The sequence below is a fragment of the Rhamphochromis sp. 'chilingali' genome, assembly GCF_963969265.1.
Source record: "Rhamphochromis sp. 'chilingali' genome assembly, chromosome: 4".
Classification (NCBI taxonomy): domain Eukaryota; kingdom Metazoa; phylum Chordata; class Actinopteri; order Cichliformes; family Cichlidae; genus Rhamphochromis; species Rhamphochromis sp. 'chilingali'.
The window spans coordinates 28986921-29011812 of NC_137948.1; the positions used below are offsets into that span (position 1 = coordinate 28986921).

The window sequence follows — 24892 nt, forward strand, 5'->3', positions numbered from 1 at the left end:
TGGTGTAAAAATTGGAAATTATTCTGTGAAAGAGCAGAGAATATTCCGATTATGATTGCAGGAATAATTAACTGAGGATAAATCACGTAGCCATGTTTCTTTTTAACAAGTTAGGTTGCTTTCTGCTTCTTGGTTGCTGTTCATGCTAAAGTGGAATATTTGTCTTTAACCCCAAATAGGAGGAGACCCACTAGGCCAATTTGCCATTGAACATATTCAGAATGAATGGAAGGTCTCTGTCAGGAAGCCCCTGGACCGTGAAGAAAAGGACAATTACCTCCTTAACATTACTGCCAGTGATGGCATCTTCACTGCCAAAGCTGTTGTAGAGGTCAAGGTGCTGGATGCCAATGACAACAGCCCAGTATGCGAAAAGGTAAAGTCCTCTTTGCTCTGGTTCTGCTCTTAATTTCAGTTTGCTGTCTTGTGAGTTTTCTTGGTTTTCACTTTGATTTCTTCCCCTCTTCCGTTTTCCTCCTCCTGTACCTGCCTTCCAGTCTGTGTACAGTGAAAGCGTCCCAGAGGACTCCCCTGCAGGCAGGCTTATTTTGCAGGTTTCTGCCACAGACGCTGACATCCGCTCAAACGCCCAAATCTCTTATGAGCTCCAGGGAGTTGGATCGGAATTGTTCATCATTGACTTTGTCACAGGTGTGTATCTGTGGGGTAAAAGACATTTGCTTAAATACTGCTCTGTGGAAAAAAAGAGAGCGTTGATCGTGCGGTGTTCTAAACTCGGTGGAAAAGCATGTGCTCTGTTTATATTTTATGTGAGTAATTTGTCTCTTCTTTCTTTATGAGTCCATCTGTGTCCGCAGTCATTGAGTTAGATTGCTTTCCAGCTGTGTTGAATGCATTTATGATTATTATGGAAACAGTATGCAGGACACTCATGCTAAAGCCACTCATGAAACACGCTTAGCCCTCTGCTTGGAACAACACGATCTGAAAGACAGCTCAGCGTGACAGCAGTTTTATGTTTTACATGAGAGTTGTCGGGGAAAAAAGTTATTGTTTGTGTGTCTGCGTGTGCGAGTTTCAGTGGATGCAAATTACTGTATTGTCAGCATTGGAAGAAGCAAGATGGTTTTCTTGTGCCCTGTTGTTATTTACTTATTCAAGAGCCAAGAACATTTCCCTGCAGGGCAACTGATAGACCCACAGTGGCACTAAAGTACACAGTTGCAATACTTAAGATTGAATTTATGGCCACTATACTTCTTTCCTGCAAATAATTTCTTCTGGGAGACCCTCTAAATCAGAGATTCACTCTGACTGCTGTGTTGAAAAAAGAAACCACAAAAGAGGAAAAAAGAAAAACCACAGTGCAGGTTAACCAAAGAAGTATGCAAACAAAACCACTTGGTTTGAACAGCTATACAGCACATCTGCTGTTTCACAGAATCCTTGAGTATTCTGCCTTAATATGCGGAGGCTGACACCAGAGCAGACAATAAGGCAACAATGTCATCCCGCTGTCTTTTGGCAGCCCTCAATTTCGAGTTTTCCAGCAGCAGGGCTACTGTTATGCAGCGGGAGTGTGATTTTTTTTTTTTTTTTTCAGTGCAGACAAGTAGGATTATTGCTGATGAGACCCGCCAAGAGGCTCTGGAGTTTTCCAGAGCAGTTGTGGTAATGTTGGCTGCTTGGTATCCCAAGACACTTCCAGGCTGCTTTTAGCTGCCAACTCTGATGTTTTCCTTCATCATCCCGCTCCCTTCGCTATCCTCTTCGTCCTCTCTTGCTTCAATTACTTATTTATTCTCCTCTCTACGCGCTTGAAAGCCTTCAGTTGTTCGGATGGTTTTCACTTGGTTAGTAAACAGTAGACAAGAGGGTTACATTTCTTTAAAATGCCTCAGGTTTGTCCACTCATACATAAACTTAGCATTTTGATTGATTTTTTTCTCTTTTTTTCTTGTACACATTTGACTTTTATGTTGTTCTGACACCGACTCTTCCCCAAGAGCCCGTGTCTGCACTTTTGCATTTCTTCTCAAAACCTTCCTGTCTTACCTTCAGGGGAGCTGAAGACCTCGCAGCCCCTGGACCGAGAAGAGAAAGACGAGTACAGGTTTAAAGTGCGTGTGGTGGACGGAGGAGGGCGATACTGTGAATCTGACATTCATATTATTGTGGAAGACGTCAATGACAACCCACCGCAGTTCTCAACTGACCCCTACAGCATCACCGTCTTTGAAAACACAGAGACGGGCACTTTTGTGGCAAAGCTGTCAGCGAACGATTTGGATACTGGTGAGTTTTATTCTCTGGCACATTCTAGGTAGAGGGCAGCTGTTATTTACAGTGAGGTGGAAAATCATAAGAACGATCTTGCGCAACTGTAAAATTGATGCAAGTCTTTATTGATAGAGATGTGCAGCAATAAAGCGATAATTACCCATAGACAAATTTCATTTGAACACAGCAACTATCAGACACTGCTGCTGTAAGTGCCGAACTTTATTGCACACATGAAAGCCATAATTTGACAGATTTAACACTGAAACAGCAGGTCCTTAAGTTTAGACCGTGATTAGTTTGTCATTACACCACTTTGCTGGACCAAAGGATGACGTATAAAAACCCAGCAACTCATGAAGCTAATTTTAGCATCCTGTATTGGTTGATATTTTAAAACTAAAACCCCTGAAAAGGCTGTTTGATATGAAAAAAGTCCCAAGCCAAAAAAATTCACCATTTTCATTTCTACTGATCTATGAAGAAGACGCGGGTCATCACTTCCTGTCGCTTCACACTTGGAGAGATTTTAAAAAATAATTGAAAAAAAAAGAAAAGAAAAGAGAAGCAGCCTTTAAACTCCGAGTTGCTGAGTATCAGTCTTTTCACACTCCTTGCCTCACACACGTTCATGCAAGACTTCAGATCCTTCTATTCTTTCTCATACAGAATTAAGGGAAGAATACATTATATTGAGAATGCTTTAAAAAAAACCTTCATAACAAATCTCTCTGATTAAACCAGCCTATTGGACCAGAACTCAGTAATAAAATGTGTTTTAGGCAAACATTTAAGCTTCCAAAAATGCAATAATCTCAGGAAGCTGGTAAAATGTGCTTAAAATGCAATTAATGGCAACATATTGCATTGCTCACGATCACAATAAAAAAGCATATGCACATGTGATACGGGACTGTGCTTCTGAAATACCCTTTAATGGGTTGGAATAAGCAGTGCTGACTTGCTATGAACAGGTTATTATCTCACCATTGTGGAACAGCATCGCACTAAATGGCAAGAGGGAGGGATAACAAATGTGAATTTTCATGAATGATCAACCCCTCAAATTAAAAGCTCTATTACACTCTAATGAAATTCTTCTCTCTTCAAGTCGAATTCTCAAAAGAGATGATTGCAATTTTCCATTCGCCTGGTGCAAAGCCACGGGGCCACATATTTATCTCAGGCGTCTCCTCCTTTCAGCAAACATTGCCAATCACTAAGAGGCTCACACTCGGGTAGGCCGGAGAGCTTGAAGCGTGCAGTTTAAGTCTTTTTTTCTTTCTCAGGAAACTAGTGGACCTTCCGTTCCAGATTGCACCTTGGGTTTAATGAAGCAGAACACTCTAGCTTGAAAAACCATTTCAGCCTGTTAGCTGACAATCGACACGGTCTCTTTTTGTTTCCCTCCCCTTTTTTTGGTGGGGGGCCGGAGTGACAGCTTGACAGAATGAAAAGGATGCTAAAACTGACTCCCTCAAGGAGAAATGTTAAATGAAAGAAAAGAGAGGGGAAAAAAGCTGCCATTAAGACATTTTTCCCTGGAGGCTTTGATGGCAAAAAATTAACTTTGCATTTGGTACATCTGGGCTAAGGGTACTTGAAGGAAGGGTGGAGGAAAGAACAGTGCTCCCTGCAGTTTAGCCGGGAGCAATAATTATTTAGACATACACTGCATGAGCACAGAGAGGCATTTGATCAGTATTTCTCCTGCATATGGGTGTTTCACACATTTCTTTCCTCTCTGTGTGTCGGCCTAGTATATTTGATTTAGTTGCAAGCTTGAAGCACAGCTGGCAAATCCCAACCAGACACACAGGGTGTACAAAAAAAATAGGCTTCATAGCTGACCCAATTCACTCCAGCTTCAGTCAACTGTCTTTGTGGCCGACGCTTAAAATGCAAAGCCTAATGTAACCCTCTTCCCACGAGGAAAGAGTTGCTTTATCTTTTTATATTTTTCACTGAGTGGACTCATTCTTGGCATTTGCTGCTATGTGCCATGGCCTTCGTGATCGCTGTGCGATGTTTGATATTTACCCACATTGCCAAGCCACTATTCGACCCACTGTTACAATCTCTGAGAGGCCGCACTTATCAGTGTGGGATGATTATGAAGCAGACAAAGATTAAGACCCAGACTGATGCCCTTGATCTGTGATAAACTTTGGAATTTCTTCTCTGATTTTGCTTTGTCCTTTTATCACTCTACCTTGGTCAGAGTGTGTCTCTCTCTTTGCTCTCTGCATTGCCCCGTCAGTTGTTTCAGTGTGGGGGCATTTAATTATATTCTGCTTTGCCCACCTTGTTGCTGTGTAAGATTCATACACGTTCTTCAAGTTTGTTACTAAAATCATTTAGAAAAATAAGAAAATTCCAGGGCAAAGCTAAGGAAACACACAAACACACACAAAACAGCTCAAGTTGAGTCAGATGATTTGTATTTATTAAGCACATTTAAAAACAAGAGTTGACCCAAAGTGCTTTCTAGTCAAGACAGATGAATTTAACAGTCCCGTTGTATGTGAATACAAATAGATGAATACAAGATTTTAAAAAAGATAAATAAAACATGGCACATAAATGAATAAAAGCACATTAAAATGAAGCAAATAGACAAAATTAAGTGCAAATCACACTAAATGGTTGTCTTTCTGACTATATTAGTTCTGAATGTCTGGACCTGTTCAGCATGTGACAGCTGTGATGCTGCAAAATGGCAGGATTGCTCAGAAACCTTGATTTTATATAGGAATATAGCCAGAACACAGCTAGATGACAAACAGAACTGAAATCCTTGTTGTAAAAGAAAATAAGTCGTGGTCATCAGCACAGAGTCACTCAGACTGATTGTAACATGTTGGCACATGTTTGCGTTTCTAAATTAGATACAAATTATTTGCAAGCCTTCACTAGCTTATCTGAGAGTGACTGCATTTGTTTGGAGACAGGTTGCTTACCTGTAAGATCAAATGTGGTCACCTGGAGCTGACCTCCTTCCAACTGGTTGCTGAACATGAAAAAAATCAGTGTAATCACCAGGCAAACACGGATTTCTTTCCGAGTTGCACAGAAGTCTATTTCGCTCTGCCACGACTGAGCCGTAAAACAGATTTATGTGGGTAAAAGTCAGCATTAATGATAACACAAGAAGCAAAATAAAGTCTAAAAATAGAAAGGTAGTGCATGTAATATAAGAAAGTTCACCCGTGATTTAATATACAAATTATACATTTGGTTTGGTTTGGCTTTGGTCAGTGAGCTATATCCAAGCTGCTGTGCAACACATAAACATGCACATCTGTTTAACTGGCCTCAGTAAACAAAACACAGAAAGCACAAACTTCTTGGTCTCTCTGTAAAACAGAGCGGTCATAATACTTGTTAGATCGTCAGCGGTTGGGTGGAGGCGAGGAAGGAGGAACCCAAACGCAGGACTCGCAGGTAGGTGACGATTTATTATAAGGAGTGGATTAACAGAACAAAGGGAGAAAATGGCTGGCTGGACGACTGACTGAAGCACTGACTGACTAACTGAACATACAGACGGAGAGACAACATCACAATAACATCAATGACACGACATTGGACTGGTTGAACTGAGGGACATAAATACACAGGCTGAGTGATGAGAGATTAGAACCTGGTGAGTACACAGCTGAACATAATGAACTAATGATAAACGGGAAGAGGACGGAACATAATGCACATGGACCAAGGCTAACACAATAAAACAGGAAGTGGAACAGGCAGAAGATAAACAGTGAACGTGAACTGAAAATACTGGGTCACCGACCCAGGAACCCTGACATAGATATTTACTTTCAAATGCTTGAAATAGCACCAACAGCTCAAACCCCAATCGCGAGCTCCAGCTTTCTGACTCGAGTTAGCAACAATGAGGCCTGTTGCACAGCAGTCAGCCACAGCTGCCTGTTAGCACACCTGTGAACCTGCATGTGCTAACCATTTGAAGACAGGTTAGCAGTATAAAGAGCAAACTCCAACCGTACAGTTATTATGAAGGCTTAGTGACCACACCAGCTTTTTGCTCTGGGCTATAAGCATGTTTGTTGGCTCACTTTTGGAGCCAGACTCATGAGACCATTCAAGGAACGTTTCAGTTTTTACCATTGAAGTGTTGCCTCTCTTTTCACCCTGCTTGTTGCTACTTGTTCACGAGGCCACTAATTAATAAGTTCCACTTCGGGTTTCATATGAAACATTTCTGCTGTGTGACCCACATAAACCCACGATCATAAACATCGGCGGATACAACAAGATAGCCAATAATAATTTAACACAGTTCACTTAACCACTGTAAAGCAATTGTCCTAAAGATGATCAGAGCAGATGAAGGTGATGAGAAATTATATAAGCAGGGTTCCCCTTGGCACTCGCTCCAGCATGGTAATGAGATCTACAGAGGATGGGGGCACTTACCTGATAAATGGGAATATAATAGCATATTCAAAATGGGGGCCACCTGCAGTAAAGCATTACGATTATTATTGTGATCCGTCTCTGTCTTGTTTCTGGGACCGTCTTGCTTGTGGGAGGACATGAGTTATGACTACTGCATGGATTAGAGATTCAGAGCTCCTGTTTATCAGAGGCTGTGTGAAAGATGGATGTTTTAGAAGGGCATAAGAACGTGACATTTAACTATTCAACAATCAATACGTCTATGTAGAAATCAATATGCTTGTTTATGTCCTCCATTTAAGAGTGTTTCTCTTTATGTGACCATCAGTTTTATGGTGCGTAGCTCAGATGTGTGGAAGTGAAAGCAGCATGAGCTCAAAGGAGTTGTAACTGAGAAGTGTTGTATGATGACTAATAGGAGTGATTGCCATTGTAATGCAATTTTTAAAAAAAGCATCATCTTTTTTGTCACCCCAGGCCTGAATAGCAACATCCTCTACTCACTGGTTGAGTCCGCTGATGGATTTTTCTCAGTTGACGAGTCCACTGGTGTAATAACCCTGGAGCGTCCCTTGGACCGCGAAGTGCAGTCAGTATATGAGCTGAAGGCCCGTGCCAGTGACCAGGGCTCGCCGCGTCTGTCCTCGCTCTGCCAGGTGGTGATCTCCGTCCTGGACATCAACGACAATCCGCCGGTGTTTGAGCACCGTGAATACACAGCCACTATGTCTGAGGATGTGGCCGTGGGTACTCAGGCGCTCAGAGTGCACGCAGCCAGCCGAGACGCCGACGCCAACGGCGAGATCACTTACAGCATCATCAGCGGGAACGAGCATGGCATGTTCAGCGTGGACCCAAAGACTGGTATGTGGTAGTTTTTTTTTATATTTGTTTTTTGAATTCCTGCACCGGTGTTGTAGGCTTGAAAATGAAATCATCTTTGTTGCAACGTGACAGATGTTGTTGCATTTAACCCTTTAATTCAGTCCCAAACCCCTGGGCTGGTCCATGAGTCGTTTGGTACCGGGCTGCCAGAGTTGAGGCTCGGCTGTGAAATTTATGGTTTTTGGGTTTTTTATTGTTTTTAGCATTAACTTGGTTTTCCTGGGTCTTTCCTGTGTGTTGTGAATAAATCTTCTGTTTACTGGTTTTATTTTGTTGTATTTATCCACGACACCTTAAAGACCGGTCCGTGAAAATGTTGTTGGACATAAACCGGTCTGTGGTGCAAAAAAGGTTGGGGACCGCTGCTTTAATTGTCCTGGGATTGCAATGGCCCATTTGCCAAATGGGTCATTTTGACCATAGGACAGAAGAGTTAAATAGATTTTGCATTTTCTTCCTAACCTTTGTAAATAATTTTGCTGTGGATTTAATATACAAAAAAACCCTTGGTTTGTTTCCAAATGGGCTGTGATTGGCTAGTTTCATGATTACAGTGAAACACCAAAGTAAGAAAATCCCTGGTTATGTTTTAACTCAGTGTAGCTGAACAGGATTTAGTTTTTGAATGCCAACTCAGTGCCAGTGATGGATGATGTTTTGACTTAAGGTGTATTTAAGCTGAAAATGTTTGCATGTGAAAGTATAAACCCACTTTAAAAAATGACAACATGCAACAAAAAAAAGAACTTACCTGCTAGATCCTCTCTACATGTGCAATATTAAACATTAAAACACTGTGGTTGCTGCGAGACAAATATGTGTTTTGTAATATTTAGATGATAAACAAAAATACATTTCGGAGTCTTTTTAACAGCTAGATACATTTCTGGTTTTGTGCCTCAGGTGACGTCTTCGTGATTGAGCCGCTGGACTATGAGGCCTCTCATGAATACTACATTACAATAGAGGCTACAGATGGCGGTTCGCCACCGCTCAGCGACATGGCTACTGTGAACATCAACCTGACAGATGTCAACGACAACAGACCCGTCTTTAGCCAGGACGTCTATACGGCCGTCATCAGCGAGGACGCCGAGCTGGGAAAGACTGTGATGGCGGTAAGAGCGCACGCACTGTCTTTGGTATACAGCAGGTGCTCGTTGTGGGGAAACAACTGTAAAGGTACACACAGGGTGAGAGACATTTTTCATCTCTCGCTCTGGACTTTCCTCCAGCAAAATCTGTCATCTTGTTCACCTTCTCACTCTGTTGCTCATTTTCTCCCTCGCAGCCTTTCTCTTCTCTGCCCATTACTCACTGAATACTATCATATATCTGCCCCTGTGGCAAATCACCATCTGGTGGAACGGCTAAATTAGGACCAATGCTCTTCATGCTCACTGCATCCCTGTTCTCGTGCACTATCTGACACACATGCTCGGCGAGTTTAATTAAAAGCATTTGACTCATTAAGCCCTTATCCTAGATAAGCCATTTGCTGCCTTTTGCAAGTTAAATTCTCACTCCCATCGATTTCTGTCTACCTCTGCTGCTCACCCATTCTTTCTCCCCTCATAAAAGATCTCTGCTTGTGGCCATTTATCTGTGTGTAATGTACCTGAATATAAATTATCCATCAGAGAATTTTAATGCCTGCCATTGTCTCATTCTTGTAAATCTTTACTGTCTGCTGATTTCCCCGGAGATGTGACGCTTGGTCGGTTTTAAGACTTAAGCATGTGTTGATCTTTTTGTGTGTGCGAGTGTAGCAGTGGTGTGAATGGAAGATGTGTAAGTTTGTATGCCCTAGTGTTACATCAGTGGAGACTACAGCTAGCTTCTGTTTTTTAGATTACACAGCACTCTCCCATTAAATATGCTAAAACATGAATGAAAATCACAGCAACTAATCGAATCATTTCAGTGATTTGCTTGAAAGCCCCTTATTTTAAATGTAAACAATGTAAACTCTTTAACAATAAATAAACTAATATAATGTTTACTAAACAGGTTAGCACACCGGTTAATTGTTCATTAGGAGTATCTAATCTTTAGATTTTATTCAAATATTGATCAAACCTGATCATTGGACACCTTTTTTCTACATGTAGACTTGGCCTTTCTGAACTCCCAGGCCAGCGATTGAAACAACTGCAATTGAGTGCAGAGGACACCGCTGATTGACATTTGACCCTGTAGTACATGCATTAGAGTTTTATCTGATTATTCTCATCTGATTATTGCTGATCATTCTTTGAAAATGAGTTTTATTTCACCTCTTTCTGCCACTTTCAACCACTTCAAGACACTGTAGTGTTTGAGCACAGAAAGAAATGCAAATATAATTATCATGTTTTTTTAATGCAGCGGGTAATTGTTTAAAGCTGATTGAGAAACAAGGTTTTCAGAGGTCATGTTAGAATAACATGTACAAGCAGCCTCTTTTCAAGGGCTGTTGATTGATCGATTGTGGTGTTCATGTTTGATTGATTCAAAGGTGATGGCTGAGGATTTTGACGGACCTTCATACAACCACGTGCGGTACTCCATTGTGGCCGGTAACCAAGGCAGCCCATTCACCATTGATCCGGTCAGAGGGGAGCTTAAAGTTGCTCGCCAGCTGGACAGAGAGAGAGTAAGAGAAACCGCAGATACAATGCTGACTGTTCATACACAGTTTAATCCACCTAGGAACTAATTGCAGTCTATGCAGAATCCAATCAAAAGTCATGTCAGGTCTAATAAGGAAGCTTGTTTACCGATTTCTGCTTTATTGCATGCAAAAGCAGCTTCGTCTGTCTATGGTAATTCTCCCTCTCTTTCTTTCTCTCAGACATCGGGGTATACTCTAACAGTGGTAGCCTCAGACAATGGGGCACCCCCTCTTTCCAGCAGCGCCATGATCAACATTGACATCTCCGACATCAACGATAACCCTCCCCTTTTCTCCCAGGCCAACTACAGCCTCATCATCCAGGTGAGAGGGGGAAAGGGGTCAATGCGGATAACTGATTAGAGTTGGAAAGGAAGAAAAAGAGGAGGAGGCGTGGTGGGAGGGGAAGAGGGGTGCAGTGGACACAGAGAGAGGGATTAACAGGGAGTAATAATAGAAGACTGCACGACTAGAATGTCAAGAAGCAAGTTGGAGGATGGAGCAAGAACAGAGGTGAGGAGGGGGATAAAGAGGAGGGTGAGGGAATTGAAAGACACAGGCTGCATTTTAAGTATAAACTGGCAGATGGGGATGGAAGAAAGGGAGGAGTGATGGACAGTGGGAATATGGAAGATACTAAGCTAATAAAGCACGACTGACTGAACTGAGGGAGGTGCCTGTAATTCAGTTTTTGAGATTAAAAAGGAGAAGATTCAAAAGACAGGGGAAAAGAAGACTCATTTCTAGTTTTTCTCTCTATTTAGAAGCCTAAAAAAGATAAATTTGGGAGATATCATGAAGAGGCAAAATATATATTCCAAACAGATCAAGCACTTCAGGATAGGATCTTTATTTTACTTACACCGGAGCCTTGATCAAAGTATGGTACAAAATCCCACAAAAACAGAACAAGAAAAAAAAACCTAGTGTGCAGATACTGTACGAACAATAAAAAGATCCGTAGTTTTTTGCCTATTTTTTTCCCTCAAGAAGAAAAAGTCTAGTTTTCACTCAGGGCTTGAAAGAGTCAACAGAAAGACAGATTTGAGGCTCATTCAAGGACAGAAAACAAGAATTCTGCCTATAAAACTGTCATCTTCCTTTTTATTGTTACTCATGAGAAGCCTACCCGCAAGTTTGTGGACAGGCTCTTAGACCGGGACGATTGCCAGATAAATAAAAATAGAGCTAAGCGTCTACAGCCTCAAATCTTTAGTTAAGCCCAGCAGTACTTGGAGCTAAACGCTAGCATGTATAGTGTAATGTTTAAAATGTTTATCGCCACAGCTGCGAAAGTTAGCTGGTGGCTTTGGAGCTGAGGTTGGTGGGAACTGTTTGGCTGTAAACCAAAAGCATTTTTCAGATACAAGTTTTGACTTTGTGAAGGCGGTCAGAAGGATTTATGGACGCCGAGTCAGCTTCAGTGTTGCAGCACAGTTGCGTTTTCTGAGCAAATATCTAACACGTTTGAAGTTAAACATCACAGCTTCGCCATAACCACGTCTTCTCAGCACAGTGTTAAACACACCTCTGCTGCTTCCCACAGGAGAACCGTCCAACAGGCACGAGTGTTCTTCAGCTCACTGTAACCGATCGGGACGCTTCTCACAACGGGCCACCTTTCACGTTTGCCATCGTCGCTGGGAACGACGGCGACGTTTTCCACATCAATCAGCAGGGAGCTCTAGTGGCCATGGGGGTGCTGAATAGAAAACATAAAGAAAACTACCTACTGCAAGCACAGGTGAGTCGAGGAGTCCAAGGAGAAACCGGAGTTGAGAGGTTGTATCGATTTAACCATCGAGCCACAACAATCTGATCTATCTGTCTTCTCTCTTTTTCCTCTCTGTACCTTTACTGTCACGCTCCCACATTTTGCCAACTACTCAGTGTTCCACCCTGCATCTCCTTCCTTTAAAGCTTTTAAATGTATTCTAAATTCAGCTTTTATAGGGTGGTGTAAGGTGCATAAGGCAGCAGCATCAGAGTGCATCTCACAGGAGAATAGATTTTTTTTGATTTAGCTCGATCACGTGTCACGTCAGAGGAAGGAACAGAGAAGAAATGTGTGGGCAGAAAGGACATGAAATGTGTGATGTCTTGTTACACACAAGATGCACACTCAGATGTGAGTCATCGTTGTTTTTCTCTCACAGAGCTGATGACCATCTCTGTGAAAGTGTGAATGCTAAAATGTATGATGTTGATGGCTTTAAAATGGGTTACACCTACAGTATGGAGATGCAGTGAGATTAGGGATGTGAGCAGCACAAGAGCTTGATTGCCCTCTGCTGTTGGAATAAAGATTAAACTCGGATGCTCTCTCTGTTTTTTTCTTTCTCATACTCAGGTGTCAGACAGTGGCAAGCCACAGCTCTTGTCCACCACCTTCATCAGCGTGCGTATAATTGAAGAAAGCGTCTACCCTCCCGCCGTTCTTCCTCTCGACATTTTTGTGTCGACCGCCGGCGATGAATACCCCGGAGGAGTCCTGGGCAAGATTCACGCCACCGACCAAGACATCTACGACACTCTCACCTACAGCCTCGCTCCTTCATCCTCCTCGGATGAGAGCAGCGGCTTGTTTTCTGTGTCGCCCTCTGACGGCAAAATTATCGCCCTGGGTCCTCTCGATGTGGGGCACTACCCTCTTAACGTGACGGTGACTGACGGACGCTTCACCACGCCGGCTGACGTCACCGTGCATGTCAGACAAGCAGCTCGTCAGGCCTTGGATAACTCCATCGATGTGCGCTTTGCGAATATCGCGCCCGAGGAGTTTATTGGGGACTACTGGCGCAACTTCCAGCGAGCGTTGAGAAACATTGCCGGAGTTAGGAGGAGCGAGGTTCAGTTAGTCAGCCTGCAGCCTTCTGAGCAAGGAGATCTGGATGTTCTGTTGACTCTAGAGAGAGCTGGCAGTCCCTATCAATCTCAGGAGGTAAGACTAGGAAGTAGTCTAACATATTTGCACCGATAACAGTTAATCTGTCATATATGCCCTCGGCTCGATAGATTTTTTTTCCATTGCGGCCATGTTGACACAGAATGGGAGGTAAACACAGGTGATACCATTAATGAGGTACAAGTGACAGGTAACACCTGTGTTTACATACTGTTTCGTGTCAAAATGGTTACTCTAAAAAGGCGCTACTACTTGAAACCGAATCCAAATGATATTAAAAAAAGGGACTTCTAGATCGACACATTAGATCTTGATGAATGCAATATGCTCAAGTTTAAACACTGTGTAAGTTACTGGGATCAAAAGGGCTGATTGAGCTTTCAAGAATGTTGTGCTACTTTTGAAAGACTGACTCAAGAATCCAGAAATTCAGTATTTCGTCAGGTCAAGTCCGTTGTACTCGAAGCTTTTGGGTTCTTCTTTTACAGTGAGAATTAATGATCAAACACGCCTTTATTTCAAACAGCTCCTTGAGAAGTTTGAACTAACTGTGACTTGTTTTAAAAATGACTAACATGTATCCAATTTTTTTGCTAATTAATGTTGCCAGTTAGGCAGGTGATAGTCACAAGTTCAGCCCCGGCCTTTAACCCTTTAAAACCGGTCGGAGCGGGCAAGCTCCGTTTTGCGTAACTATGTTTAAATCCCGGTAGCTCTGCAACCACGTAAGCTAGCGCAATCATTTTTTTTGCATATGAAACCGGAGGAGTTGTACTTACATCTTATGCCATCAGCTTGTTCTCGGTCACGGTTTCCTTCCACATATAGCTTTGCAAAAACTGCATAAAAAGCGCTTGCAGCAACAAAAACATAATATTCCAGAAACACGCTTTGCCGATCCGATCAGCTGATCTTAACACTTCCTACGTTGGAATAGACGTCAGCGCGAACCATCACATGTCCGCCATGACCTGCCCGAAACCGGAAGTGACGTCATTTTTGCGAAAATGTAGTTTTTTACCTTCAGGGCCTATACAAGCATATACTGGTGTTTTTAAAGGTTATGTTTGACTTTATGACTTTATGTGTCGTTTCTGAGATGCTTAGGACTCATATTGCACTGCTGGAAATAGTTTATTTTGATGCATATGCTGTTTTTTTTGGAAATTTGCACTATAAGATTTATTTTCGTTTTTCCTGCAGTGTATAAAAATTGGTGTATTTAAAAAAATAAAACTATGAAGACACTGAAAATAAATTTCCTGTGGTGGGAAACTAGTTTTTGCAACTTTTTTGTATTTACAGTTTTGAGGGATAAGCCTCTTAAATTTCTCTAACTAGAAATATATGTTAAAAAAGCAAAAACATTTTCAATTTTTTTGTAGTTTATTGCACTTTTTTGCAATTTATGTAATTACTATGCACTTAATGCATACATATTATTAAAATTTGGGCTATAATGGTTGTATTGATGTATATCAACTTGAAATGCTCCCAAAAATGGCTCCACAGCATGTAAAAATATAATATAAGCTCTGGTGGACTTGGTTCTATGGTAGGTCTTAAAGGGTTAAATGACTTCAGCTATTAATCACATATCAGAACTGATTAATTTTCCATTGACTAGTGAATAATTAGAGCACTCATTTGAACAGTTTATCGAGTGTTTTGTTTTTTCCAATTTTCCTCAGGTTGTCTTCCGGAAGCTGAACTCCTCTGCGGCTGTGATTGAGGAGATGACGGGCATCCGCATCGTGCGGGTGGCGCAGAAGCTGTGCGCGGGCCTGGACTGTCCATTACACTTCTGTGATGAGGTCATCTCCCTGGATAAAAACGCCATGTCCACTTACAGCACGGCCCGCCTCAGCTTCGTCACCCCACGATACCAGAGAACCGCGACCTGCCAGTGCGAAGGTTCCTGATTACACCTCATGCACCTACGTATTTGCTCATATATGGTTTGGTAGATTTCCTAATCTTACCTGCGCTATTTTGGCATTTAGGTGGCAGATGCCCCGTGTTGAACAACCTGTGTGAGAACAACCCCTGTCCTGAGGGTATGGAGTGTGTGGCAGATCCCAGAGACACTGAGTACAGTTGTGTGTGTCCTGAAGGCAAAAAAAGCAAATGCTCCGGTAAGACTATCTGTGATTTGGATATTCTGTCTAACATTTTCTGCATTTACACTGCTGTTATGTCTTACTTGTACATTTGTTCATCCTGTGCCAGATGGCCACTCGCTCACATTCAGTGGAAATGGTTATGTGAAATACCATCTGATGGAGAATGAGAACAAGGAGCTGATGAAGCTATCCTTGCGACTCCGAACTTTCTCCAGCCACGCTACCGTCATGTATGCTAAAGGCACAGACTACAGCATCCTTGAGGTGTGTGCAAACCTATTTTCCAGCCCCATATTTCACTCATGGGTGTTTTTCCCCCTTCTGTCATTTTTAAAACTGAATGGAAAACCTTGCTAATCTTGAATAAGCCTTTGCATTTCTTAGCCCATCTCTGTATTACTGCTCAGCATTTCCATATCAGAAGGGTCTAAAAAACCCATGACTGACCCGACTTCTCTCGAGACCAGCCAGCCATGTGTACCAACCAAGTATGCTGAAGGGTTCAAGAAAGCCATTTTAAACCTTCTTTCACATGAGGGACTATGGGAATGTGGTGGTGGGTTGAAAAACACACACACAAGAGCTATTTTAGTAGTGGGAGGGAAACAGAAAGCAGTTTTCCACACATTCCTTTTTCGAGTCTGTCTGGTATAGCCGTCAACATGCCAGACTTCAGAGGAAGAACTGGGCTGGCTTAGACACAGATTTAGTTTAACAGGCTGCGAGCTGTTTTTTTTTGTTTTTTTTTTCAGAGGCTTGAGCAGAAGTTTAATTGTTTTATAAAGCTGTTGTTTTTCTGTAAAGCTCTTCGAAAGCCAGTAAAGTGGAAGTGTCCTGTGTGAAAAACTGATTTAAAACAGTGACTCAGTGGCTTTTGAGTCTCAGTGTTGAGATGAATGACCTGGTGTGATATGTGCAGGATGTGTAGCATATTCTAAAGCTATATTTTCTGTCCATGAAACAGATCGTGAACGGCCGTCTGCAATACAAGTTTGACTGTGGCAGCGGTCCCGGGCTGGTGTCGGTCCACAGCGCTCAGGTTAGCGATGGCGAGTGGCACTCCGTTTCCCTGGAGGTGGACGGTAATTATGCTAAACTCGTGCTGGACCGGGTGCACGCTGCCTCCGGCACAGCCCCGGGCACTCTGCGGACCCTCAATCTTGACAACAGCATTTACTTTGGGGGTCACGTACGCCAGCACGCCTCCCCTCGCCACGGACGCAGCCTGCCTGTCACCAACGGGCTGCGTGGCTGCATGGAGGCCATCACCCTGAATGGCCAGGAGCTGCCTCTGAACACAAGGGCTCGCTGGGCCCACGCTGTGCTGGAGGACATCGTGGACGTGGCTCCAGGCTGCGCGCTCACACCTGCCGAGAGCTGTTCTAGCAACCCCTGCACTAATGGAGGGAGCTGCACCTCGCTGCCTAATGGAGGTAGGTGGAGTCCTGCTTGGCTCATTGCACTCACTTATTTTCCAGTCCTTGTGCATTTCCTTGAGTCTGGTTTTCATTGAGAAGTTTATCTGATTATGTATCGCTGCCTTTCAGACATATTAAATTCCATTTACCGGCATCCAAGGAATAGCACAGATTTTCAAATTAAGACGCGAACCGTGATTTTAATCTGGAGCAGCTGTTAGGTCTGTTACCTGTCCTAATTCAGATGTTCTCTGCTTAATAAGGAAAAATCTACTGAATACTAAAATCATGTTTTAGTGTAAACGCTTCATTCTGATGTACGCCTGTTGATGTGGATTCAACACTTCTGCATCTGTTTCACAATAAAAACCTGCCAGTGGTTCAGGGGCATAATTACAGTCTTGCCATTACTAGAAGGCTTTTGGTAAAACATCTGCAGGATGTTTTAAAATCACACCAGCCTATTTTAGAAAAAAGAAATAGATTTATGATGACAAAAAACGTCAGTTTGTTATTTTGCTCATTGACCTGTTTTTCTAAACTCTTCAGGCTACTTCTGCAAATGCCCCACTTCGTTCATGGGCACACACTGTGAGATCCCCATAAGTCCTTGTGCCTCCAACCCCTGCCTGTATGGTGGCACCTGTGTGACCCGAGGAGGTGAATTCTACTGCCAGTGCAGAGGGCAGTACTCAGGACCGAGGTACTGCACTGTTTTATGTTTAATCTTGATAATATGAACATTGTGCGCAACATACGGGATGATGTTACTGGCTTGCTTCACATCAGCTAATGCAATTTTAATATTAGTTGTTACTGTAGGATTTGTGCACATCTAATTTGGAATTTGAGGCTTCATGCTGGAGTAATCTTGTTGTGAATGCAGGTGCCAGTTGGGGCCGTACTGCAGAGACAACCCTTGTAAAAACAGCGGAAAGTGTATCGACAGCTTGGACGGTCCCGTATGTGAGTGTGAAGCAGGCTTCCAGGGAGACAGGTATGTCAGTGTGGAGCTCAAATAAGCAGTAACACCAGTTATTTGAATTCTCCTAGTAGGTAGATCTTATGTTTTGCAACAACTGTTAGAAAAAGCGTCTTTTTTGCCCACAAACAAACCTCAGTTGAAATTCATACATGTTGTCCAGGTGCCTGAGTGATGTTGATGAGTGCATCAAGAACCCGTGTGCCAACGGAGGACAGTGCCAGAATACGTACGGCTCATATAAGTGCAACTGCTCGCAGGGTTTCAGTGGAGCAGTGTGTGAACTCCAGGACGTTCACAGCAATAATTTGGTCTCCAACTCCTGGAACATCGGTTTGGAGGAGGTGATAGGCATTGTTGTCTTTGTGTCTAGTATCTTCATACTGGTCCTCCTCTTTATTATCATCCGCAAGAAGGCCTGCCGCAGAAGGTCAAAGAGCGAAGATGACGACAAACATCCTGGAGGTTCGAACGTGCCTCACTCCTTCCTCCAGAGACCTTACTTTGATGCCAAATTCAACAAAAACATCTACTCAGACATCCCTCCTCAGGTGCCCGTGCGGCCTATCTCCTACACTCCCAGTATTCCAAGCGACTCAAGAAATAACTTGGATAGGAATTCATTCGAGGGCTCCACCATACCAGAGCATCCCGAATTCAGCACCTTCAACCCAGATTCTGTGCACGGGCACCGCAAAACCGTGGCCGTGTGCAGCGTAGCGCCCAATCTCCCTCCTCCCCCTCCATCCAACTCTGTCTCAGACAGCGACTCCATCCAGAAGCCAAACTGGGATTATGATTACGATGGTAAGTTTGATTCCAGCTGTTTTTTCCCAGGAGTTGCACTGAGCTTCAAATGAGTATGATTAGTGTCTCATTATGCTTAAAACATGGGTTATTTAGCAAGTTTCGGATTCCTTAAGTCTCCAGAGTTGTTGAGTAGTAAAAGTAAACTAGACTTGGTCACTTAACGTCTAAATGGTGATATTTGACTTTGTATAAAGCTGCCGCACATGTTCCAGTCAGCATTGGCTATTTTCACTCCTGTGAATGCATCGCTGACTGTCTGTAGATGCATGTGAAACTGGACGTCTGTGGAAAAAAACCCGATATCTGGATTCTCATGAATTCATCAGCTTGTGTTAAATACACTAGCAGAGCATTCAGCACTGGTGCACTGCCAAGTAAACAATTTTTATCAAATATCTGTAAAACTATAAAAATCCTTCTGGCAAAAAGCATAAAGGCCAGCGTATATGAGCACAAAGTTATTTTGGAAATCCAAACTACTTATTATAAAGTATAAAGTATAAATATTATAAAGTCATTAGTTTGATTCTTTTAAAACTACACTTACTACATTCAGTGTAAAACTTGAGCGAGAAGGAAAAACTCTCTTTTCACAGTAAGAAACCTCCAGCAGGTCCAGACTCAAACACACAACAAGAACAACAAACGACAACAAAAATCTGCCAGGGGCATGTTCTATATTTAAAATGTGTGACTAAGATCATACTTCGCCTTCTGTTCCAGCTAAAGTTGTGGATTTGGATCCGTGCCTGAACAAGAAGCCTGTGGAGGACAGTGCCTGTCACCCCTACAACACCAGAGGCAGCATGTCTGAGGTCCAGTCCCTCAGCTCCTTCCAGTCTGAGTCTTGTGATGATAACGGTATGCTGCCATGTTTAATTTGCTCCTCTGTAGCATTTAGAAAAAAAAAGAAAAACTAACAAGACAGCGCAGTTTGAACGTTTCTGGCACATGAATCTATGAGATGCATTGTTTTGGTTTTCTGTTTGTTGCTTTTTGTTCCTTTTCTCTGATCGGCCTGCAGGATTTTGCAACATTTGCCTTTGTCTTGTTGATTTGAGCGCTAACACTTTTCTCTCTGCATGTACAGAATGGATGACCCAGTAGTGGCTCTAAGGGTCATTTGTCCTGTTTCTTTTGTTTTTGTTTTTTCTCTTTCTTTTTTGCTGCGGGGCTTCAGCTCCCATATGGATCAAATCAGTCCACAGATCCAGAACAAGGTTTTAAATAGGGGTTCCGGCCTGTAAGTCCTCGATCACTACCGGTACAGACAGAAGTAATCACTGCAACTCGTGTTGTGCTATTCTCTGGGGATTATTCACACACACAAAAATAAATACAAATTTGACCTTGTTTCCTGTTCTTCTGGCCCCAAGTTCACCTGTGTTTAGCTTCAAAAGGAGTTTGATGACTTACTTAAACGGCAGTTATATTCTGTTTGTTCACACATCTGCGCTTTGTTTTATTTTATTTTTTATTTACAAGCATGCCTTTTTCTTCCTTTTGTCCCTCCTTTTTTGTTTCCTCATATTTTCAAAAAATAGCTCCAAACGGATGTTTCAAGCAAACATCAAGGAACATATCAAAAGGGTATACAAGCACATTTTATGTTCTCCCATTTCTTTCCCATGTCATACTTAATTATTTTTCATCATCGCTTAGATATCACGCCGGGCACTGTGCTGCTCATAAGTCATCAAACCCTTCATCCGCGCCTTCGAAAGTGACAGCAAATCCAAATTTGAATTAGAAACGGAGCGTGTGCAAAATAGGTAATTTCTGCTTTCCTGCTGAATGTGTGTGAGTGTTTTCCACACGCACACACATTCAGCTTTTCTCTTAGCTGGAAATGGGTTTCGATCTCTGGGGAATTTCACTGATTCTTCCATCTGTACTGTCAGTGGCACCCAGTAGCATCTCAGTTTGTTGTTGTTGTTGTGTGTTATCCTGCACAAACAAAACTAGACCCTCCTATCCTCTCCCCCACTACACACAAACACCACCGCTACCATCGCTCTATTCCCACCATTGTGCTGTGCCGAACCATTAACACCGCCCTCATTCCCCCAAACATTCAGCATCAATGCATAAAAAAGCAAACGAGGACGACGTTTGTGGGACATGTTGCTTGTGTTGGCCTCTCTCCCACCCCTGTGCATTCCATATGTGTTTTTATTTGTCTTTGATAAATGATAAAGAGCGTTTGTACTAATGCTAAGATCTCTTCCACCCACTCTCCCCCCTGTCCCCTGCCTCTCACAAGCCTCCATTGTGACAGTTATCCACCTTGTCAACTCTGCTGTTGACACGGTGGAAGGAGAAGGTACTCTTCCAGCTTCCATCTGCCGCTGGTTTTTGTCCTCTGTGTTGGGATGTGAAGTGTAGGCTGTTAGAGCTGCCATTATCTTCCACTGACAAAACCTCACCGACTAGAACGTCTCCTTTTTTTGTGATTCAGAAGCTAATTAAAAAGATATGCACAAATCAAATTAAACAAGCAGCTCAAGTGTTGCGTCCTCGATTCAGCGCTGAGCTCTTGTGCACCTCGAGAAGTCGGTCTAAGAAAATGGCAGAGCTGTTGTGCACTCACTGAACTGTCGCTGCCTCAGTCATTATTTGCCCTTCAGTGTTCGCTGTCCTCATTTCATTCATGTTCCAAGGCCGATGTTCTTTCCACGTAGATTTTAATGCGACTTGTTCTTTCTCTTTTTCTCCCCCTTCTCGCCTCATGTAAAGAGTCTTTTTTGGCTCATGATCTCAAGAACCCAAGAGGTGACTTGTGTTTTTTTTCTTCTTTGCTTGCCTGGTGTTGCCCTGATCCCATCCTCTGCAGTTTAACCACTAACCCTGAACCCTAATGAGGAGAGTTTAACCTCCTCTCTAACGTGGCTCTGGAGCTTTGTGGCCTGATAAGGTGTTATTGTTTGCATTGTAAGGTTATATATATGTTTCTACTCCTTCAACCCCCCTGAAAAAATCCTTTGCATGACATACATGAGTATATGTTATATGATCAAAAGTGTTGCTCAGTAACTAACTGGAAGTATTCACAGTTTTTTATGTTTGTCTGTCTGTGTTACTGTTGTGTGAGCTTTCTGAAAGCCATGGCATCTGTTTTAAAACAGGTTTTTTTTTAGCTTTGAAATAAGAGGAAAATCACACAGTCGGACTTGAGACTTGGGGCTGTAATGTACACGTGGGTGAGCCGTAATAATTAGGATTATTTAAATCATATCTTTTAATTTAATTACAAGATTTAATAGAAACGCTCAGAAGCAGGGCTGACTCTTTGGGAATCGCTCCCATAGACAGGCGAAAAGATGGCTGTACCCTCGGTGATGTCATCCAGATTCAACTGAAAACAAATAATGGAGTCAGAACACCATCCTCCCGTACACTTCAGACAGCCTTCAGAGGGGATGCAGGTTTTTAGGCACTTCCACATTGGCTTCATTTTTATGTTCAGCTCTGTATTTTGCTGCTTTGTCAGCTATACACCCATGACACAGTGATAATGCCCTCCTGGCCACTTGGAGTTAGTTCATTGCCCTCAGTGATCTTTGATTAGATAAATGTATGCATGCATCCCTGAGATCAGGATGACTCACCAGCAACAGTTTAAAGTTGTAAAGGAAGAAAAAGAAATCACATTATAATCTTATAACAAAAGATAACTAAACAAAAACACAGGGAGACAGACTATTTTTGTTGTGTATTTTATTGTGTCTGTTAACTTGTGAATCATGTCTGCTGAGTGTGTCTGATCACAGAGCGTTGTGCAGTTTGTTTAAGCTCATTGTGGTGCGTGACTTTGACCTGTGTTCCTCCTGCATGGTGTGGGTTTTTAACATTAACCTGAGAGCATCTGTGCAGCTTTTGCGAGAGAGCAGTGATATAATGTGTGTGCTGTGGTCTCTCCTCCTCAAACAGGATATCACTGGGACACATCTGATTGGATGCCAAGTGTTCAACTTCCTGGAATCCAGGAGTTTCCACAGTATGAGGTTGTGGAGTCACCCGCCCCTCTGTACAGCGACCCGAGTGCCATCGACACCGACTATTATCCCGGCGGCTTTGACATTGAGAGCGATTTCCCTCCGCCGCCAGAGGACTTCCCTGTAAACGACGACCTCCCGCCGCCACCATTGCCAGAGTACAGCGACCGCTGCGACACCCTGCGGCCCCTCGGCAGAGACTTGGACCCGCCTATGACCGGTCCGGGCAGCTCAGGCGCCATCCGCCAGCGCCCAGCCCTGCCCGAGCTTTACAGCCTTAACCAGTACCTGCCGCAGCACTCCTTCCCAAGTGACGGCGGCGATACCGAGGGCCTGGGCACCACTTCAGCCTCCGCCACCCCAGCCTCCACCTTGGGTAACAGCGGTTACAGAGGAGGCTACCCTTTAGGTTGCAGTCGGGACTTTGACTCCTCTGCTCTGGACAACATGTCCATGTCTCTGTACACGTCCACAGCCTCTTGCTCGGACATGTCGGCGTGCTGCGAGGAGTCCGAGGTGATGATAAGCGACTACGAGAGCGGTGACGAGGGCCACTTTGAGCGGCTGTCCATCCCGGCGCTGGACTCCCAGCAGCACACTGAAGTCTGACACTGGATCCAAACAAAAGTGCCTAAACCCACAGCTACACCTTATGTTCGCCCCTGACCACCACAGACACTAAACACGCACAGAATCTGGACCCACACACACACAGACACACACTGACACATAAACACAGGGGTTTGTTGAGACCGGCTGAGAAGGCCGTTCAGCTGAGAAGATCTGAAGAAGTTATAGGAAACTCTCTGTAGCCGCTTTGCATCTGCTCAGCCCAGCCCAGCCCCCCCCTCGCTTTAAGTAGCTGCCATCATACACAGGAAGTGGATTGTGCTAAGGATCGACATCTCAACGTGCAACAGGAAAAACATCACGACAAAAAAAAAGAAAGTAAATGTCTTTGTTTCTATAAACAAAACCAAGCAAGATGTTTTTATACAAGTCTTCATTTTCAGTGTAAATTTAAATGTACAGTTTTGATTTCAAAGTTTACTAGGTTTTGTAGATATTCTATGCTTTTATTTTCAACAAAAAAAGTTAAATGGTGTGACATTATCAGCCTTACTGTGCGTACATTCATTAAGAAAAAAAAGAAGTGTTTAAAAAGAGAGATAAAGAGAAGAGCGTGACTTTTCTGAACACAGTGTACTCGTAAAGTTTGTTGTCTCTTGCTCATTTCAAAAAGGGTCTTCAATGAACGACTGCATATTCTTGTGTTGTTTATTTTTTATTTGTTTGTTTGTACATTTTGACTTTGGAACCTCTTTATTTTTCCACCAAGAAAATGGGACCCAATATATTTATAGTGCAGAGTTATCCATGGACACGTGACTTTTTCAGGTGTCTGTGTGTGTCTGAGCAATGCTATGGTCTTGTTAAGGTTTTTATTGAATACTGCCACAAGCTCACGCTTTCCTACTGGCAATAAATTATTCCTAAAAAATACTCTGATGTCTGCGTCTGCCTTATTTTCTCAGCGTGTTTACAAGGTAACTACGATGCATCACTCTGTTACAGTACTGGGGATATAAATGTATTTAGAAAGGGGAACTCTTACAAACCGCTCTACACTTTATATCTTAGTTGTTTGGATGGATGATTTCAAACAAAACTTAAACGATCACTCAGCAGAAAAATTAATCTGAAACAGTTCAATCATTCAAATCAATTTTTTTGCAACTTTTTTTTGGCAAACATGATTACATTTGTGTGCCGTGGCAACCGCCCGTGCACACTTGATGATTTTCTTGGTCTCGTGAGAGCTAGTACAGCTAGCGGAGCGTTTACCCCGGTGATGCTGGGTTGGATTAGTGAAATTTTAAATGGGTAATATATAAATAGATATATATATATATATATGTGTATATACAGACACAAGGAGGAGATAAGAAGTACAAAAATACAAGTTACAGATGTCTTAAGAAACTATACAAATTATAGCTACAAATGGGCCTGAATGATAGATATAAATAGGCTGAACATGGTACAAACTGAATGAACCTTAGATATTAGGATGGATTGTTCCTCCTTCATCCAATAAATATCTCCTTGAGTATTTGTTAAACTCTTCACAGACTAATGATGAATTAAACTGATCTTATAATCACAGGCAGTTCAGCTCTTTCCCAGAACTGAACTGGGAAAGAAGGCTTTTACTTATGCTGCCCCTTTTACATGGAACATGATGCAAAAAGACTGGAAGATAGCAGATCTTATTTCATTAAATGCTTTTAAGTCCAAATTGAGAGAGCCAGAGAAAAATGTTTTTTAAAATGTAATTGTTACTTATAACATGTATGTAACTTTGTCATTTTAACATGTTGTCGCCTCTTGGCCAGGACTCCCTTGAAAAAGAGGTTTTTAATCTCAATGGGACTTTTCCTGGTAAAATAAAGGT

General features: G+C 42.7%; 1 protein-coding gene across 3 annotated transcripts in view; it reads left to right on the top strand.

Annotated features, from left to right (window-relative positions):
• Positions 1–23940, top strand: part of fat1a (FAT atypical cadherin 1a) — a 79977-nt gene extending 56037 nt beyond the window's left edge. For 2 of the 3 annotated variants that reach the window (XM_080879601.1, XM_080879600.1), the window contains exons 11-29: positions 180–376; positions 498–651; positions 2023–2256; positions 7144–7530; positions 8455–8669; positions 10049–10186; positions 10385–10528; positions 11751–11948; positions 12555–13145; positions 14801–15023; positions 15113–15244; positions 15339–15496; positions 16197–16665; positions 17200–17353; positions 17537–17647; positions 17796–18439; positions 19166–19303; positions 21179–21214; positions 22373–23940. In XM_080879601.1, the coding sequence (XP_080735727.1) occupies positions 180–376; positions 498–651; positions 2023–2256; positions 7144–7530; positions 8455–8669; positions 10049–10186; positions 10385–10528; positions 11751–11948; positions 12555–13145; positions 14801–15023; positions 15113–15244; positions 15339–15496; positions 16197–16665; positions 17200–17353; positions 17537–17647; positions 17796–18439; positions 19166–19303; positions 21179–21214; positions 22373–23046 (4997 nt within the window). In that variant the 3' untranslated portion in view covers positions 23047–23940. The remainder of the gene's footprint in view (positions 1–179; positions 377–497; positions 652–2022; positions 2257–7143; positions 7531–8454; positions 8670–10048; positions 10187–10384; positions 10529–11750; positions 11949–12554; positions 13146–14800; positions 15024–15112; positions 15245–15338; positions 15497–16196; positions 16666–17199; positions 17354–17536; positions 17648–17795; positions 18440–19165; positions 19304–21178; positions 21215–22372) is intronic. The other variant, XM_080879602.1, reaches the window with a different exon arrangement.
• The last annotated feature ends 952 nt before the right edge of the window (positions 23941–24892 follow it).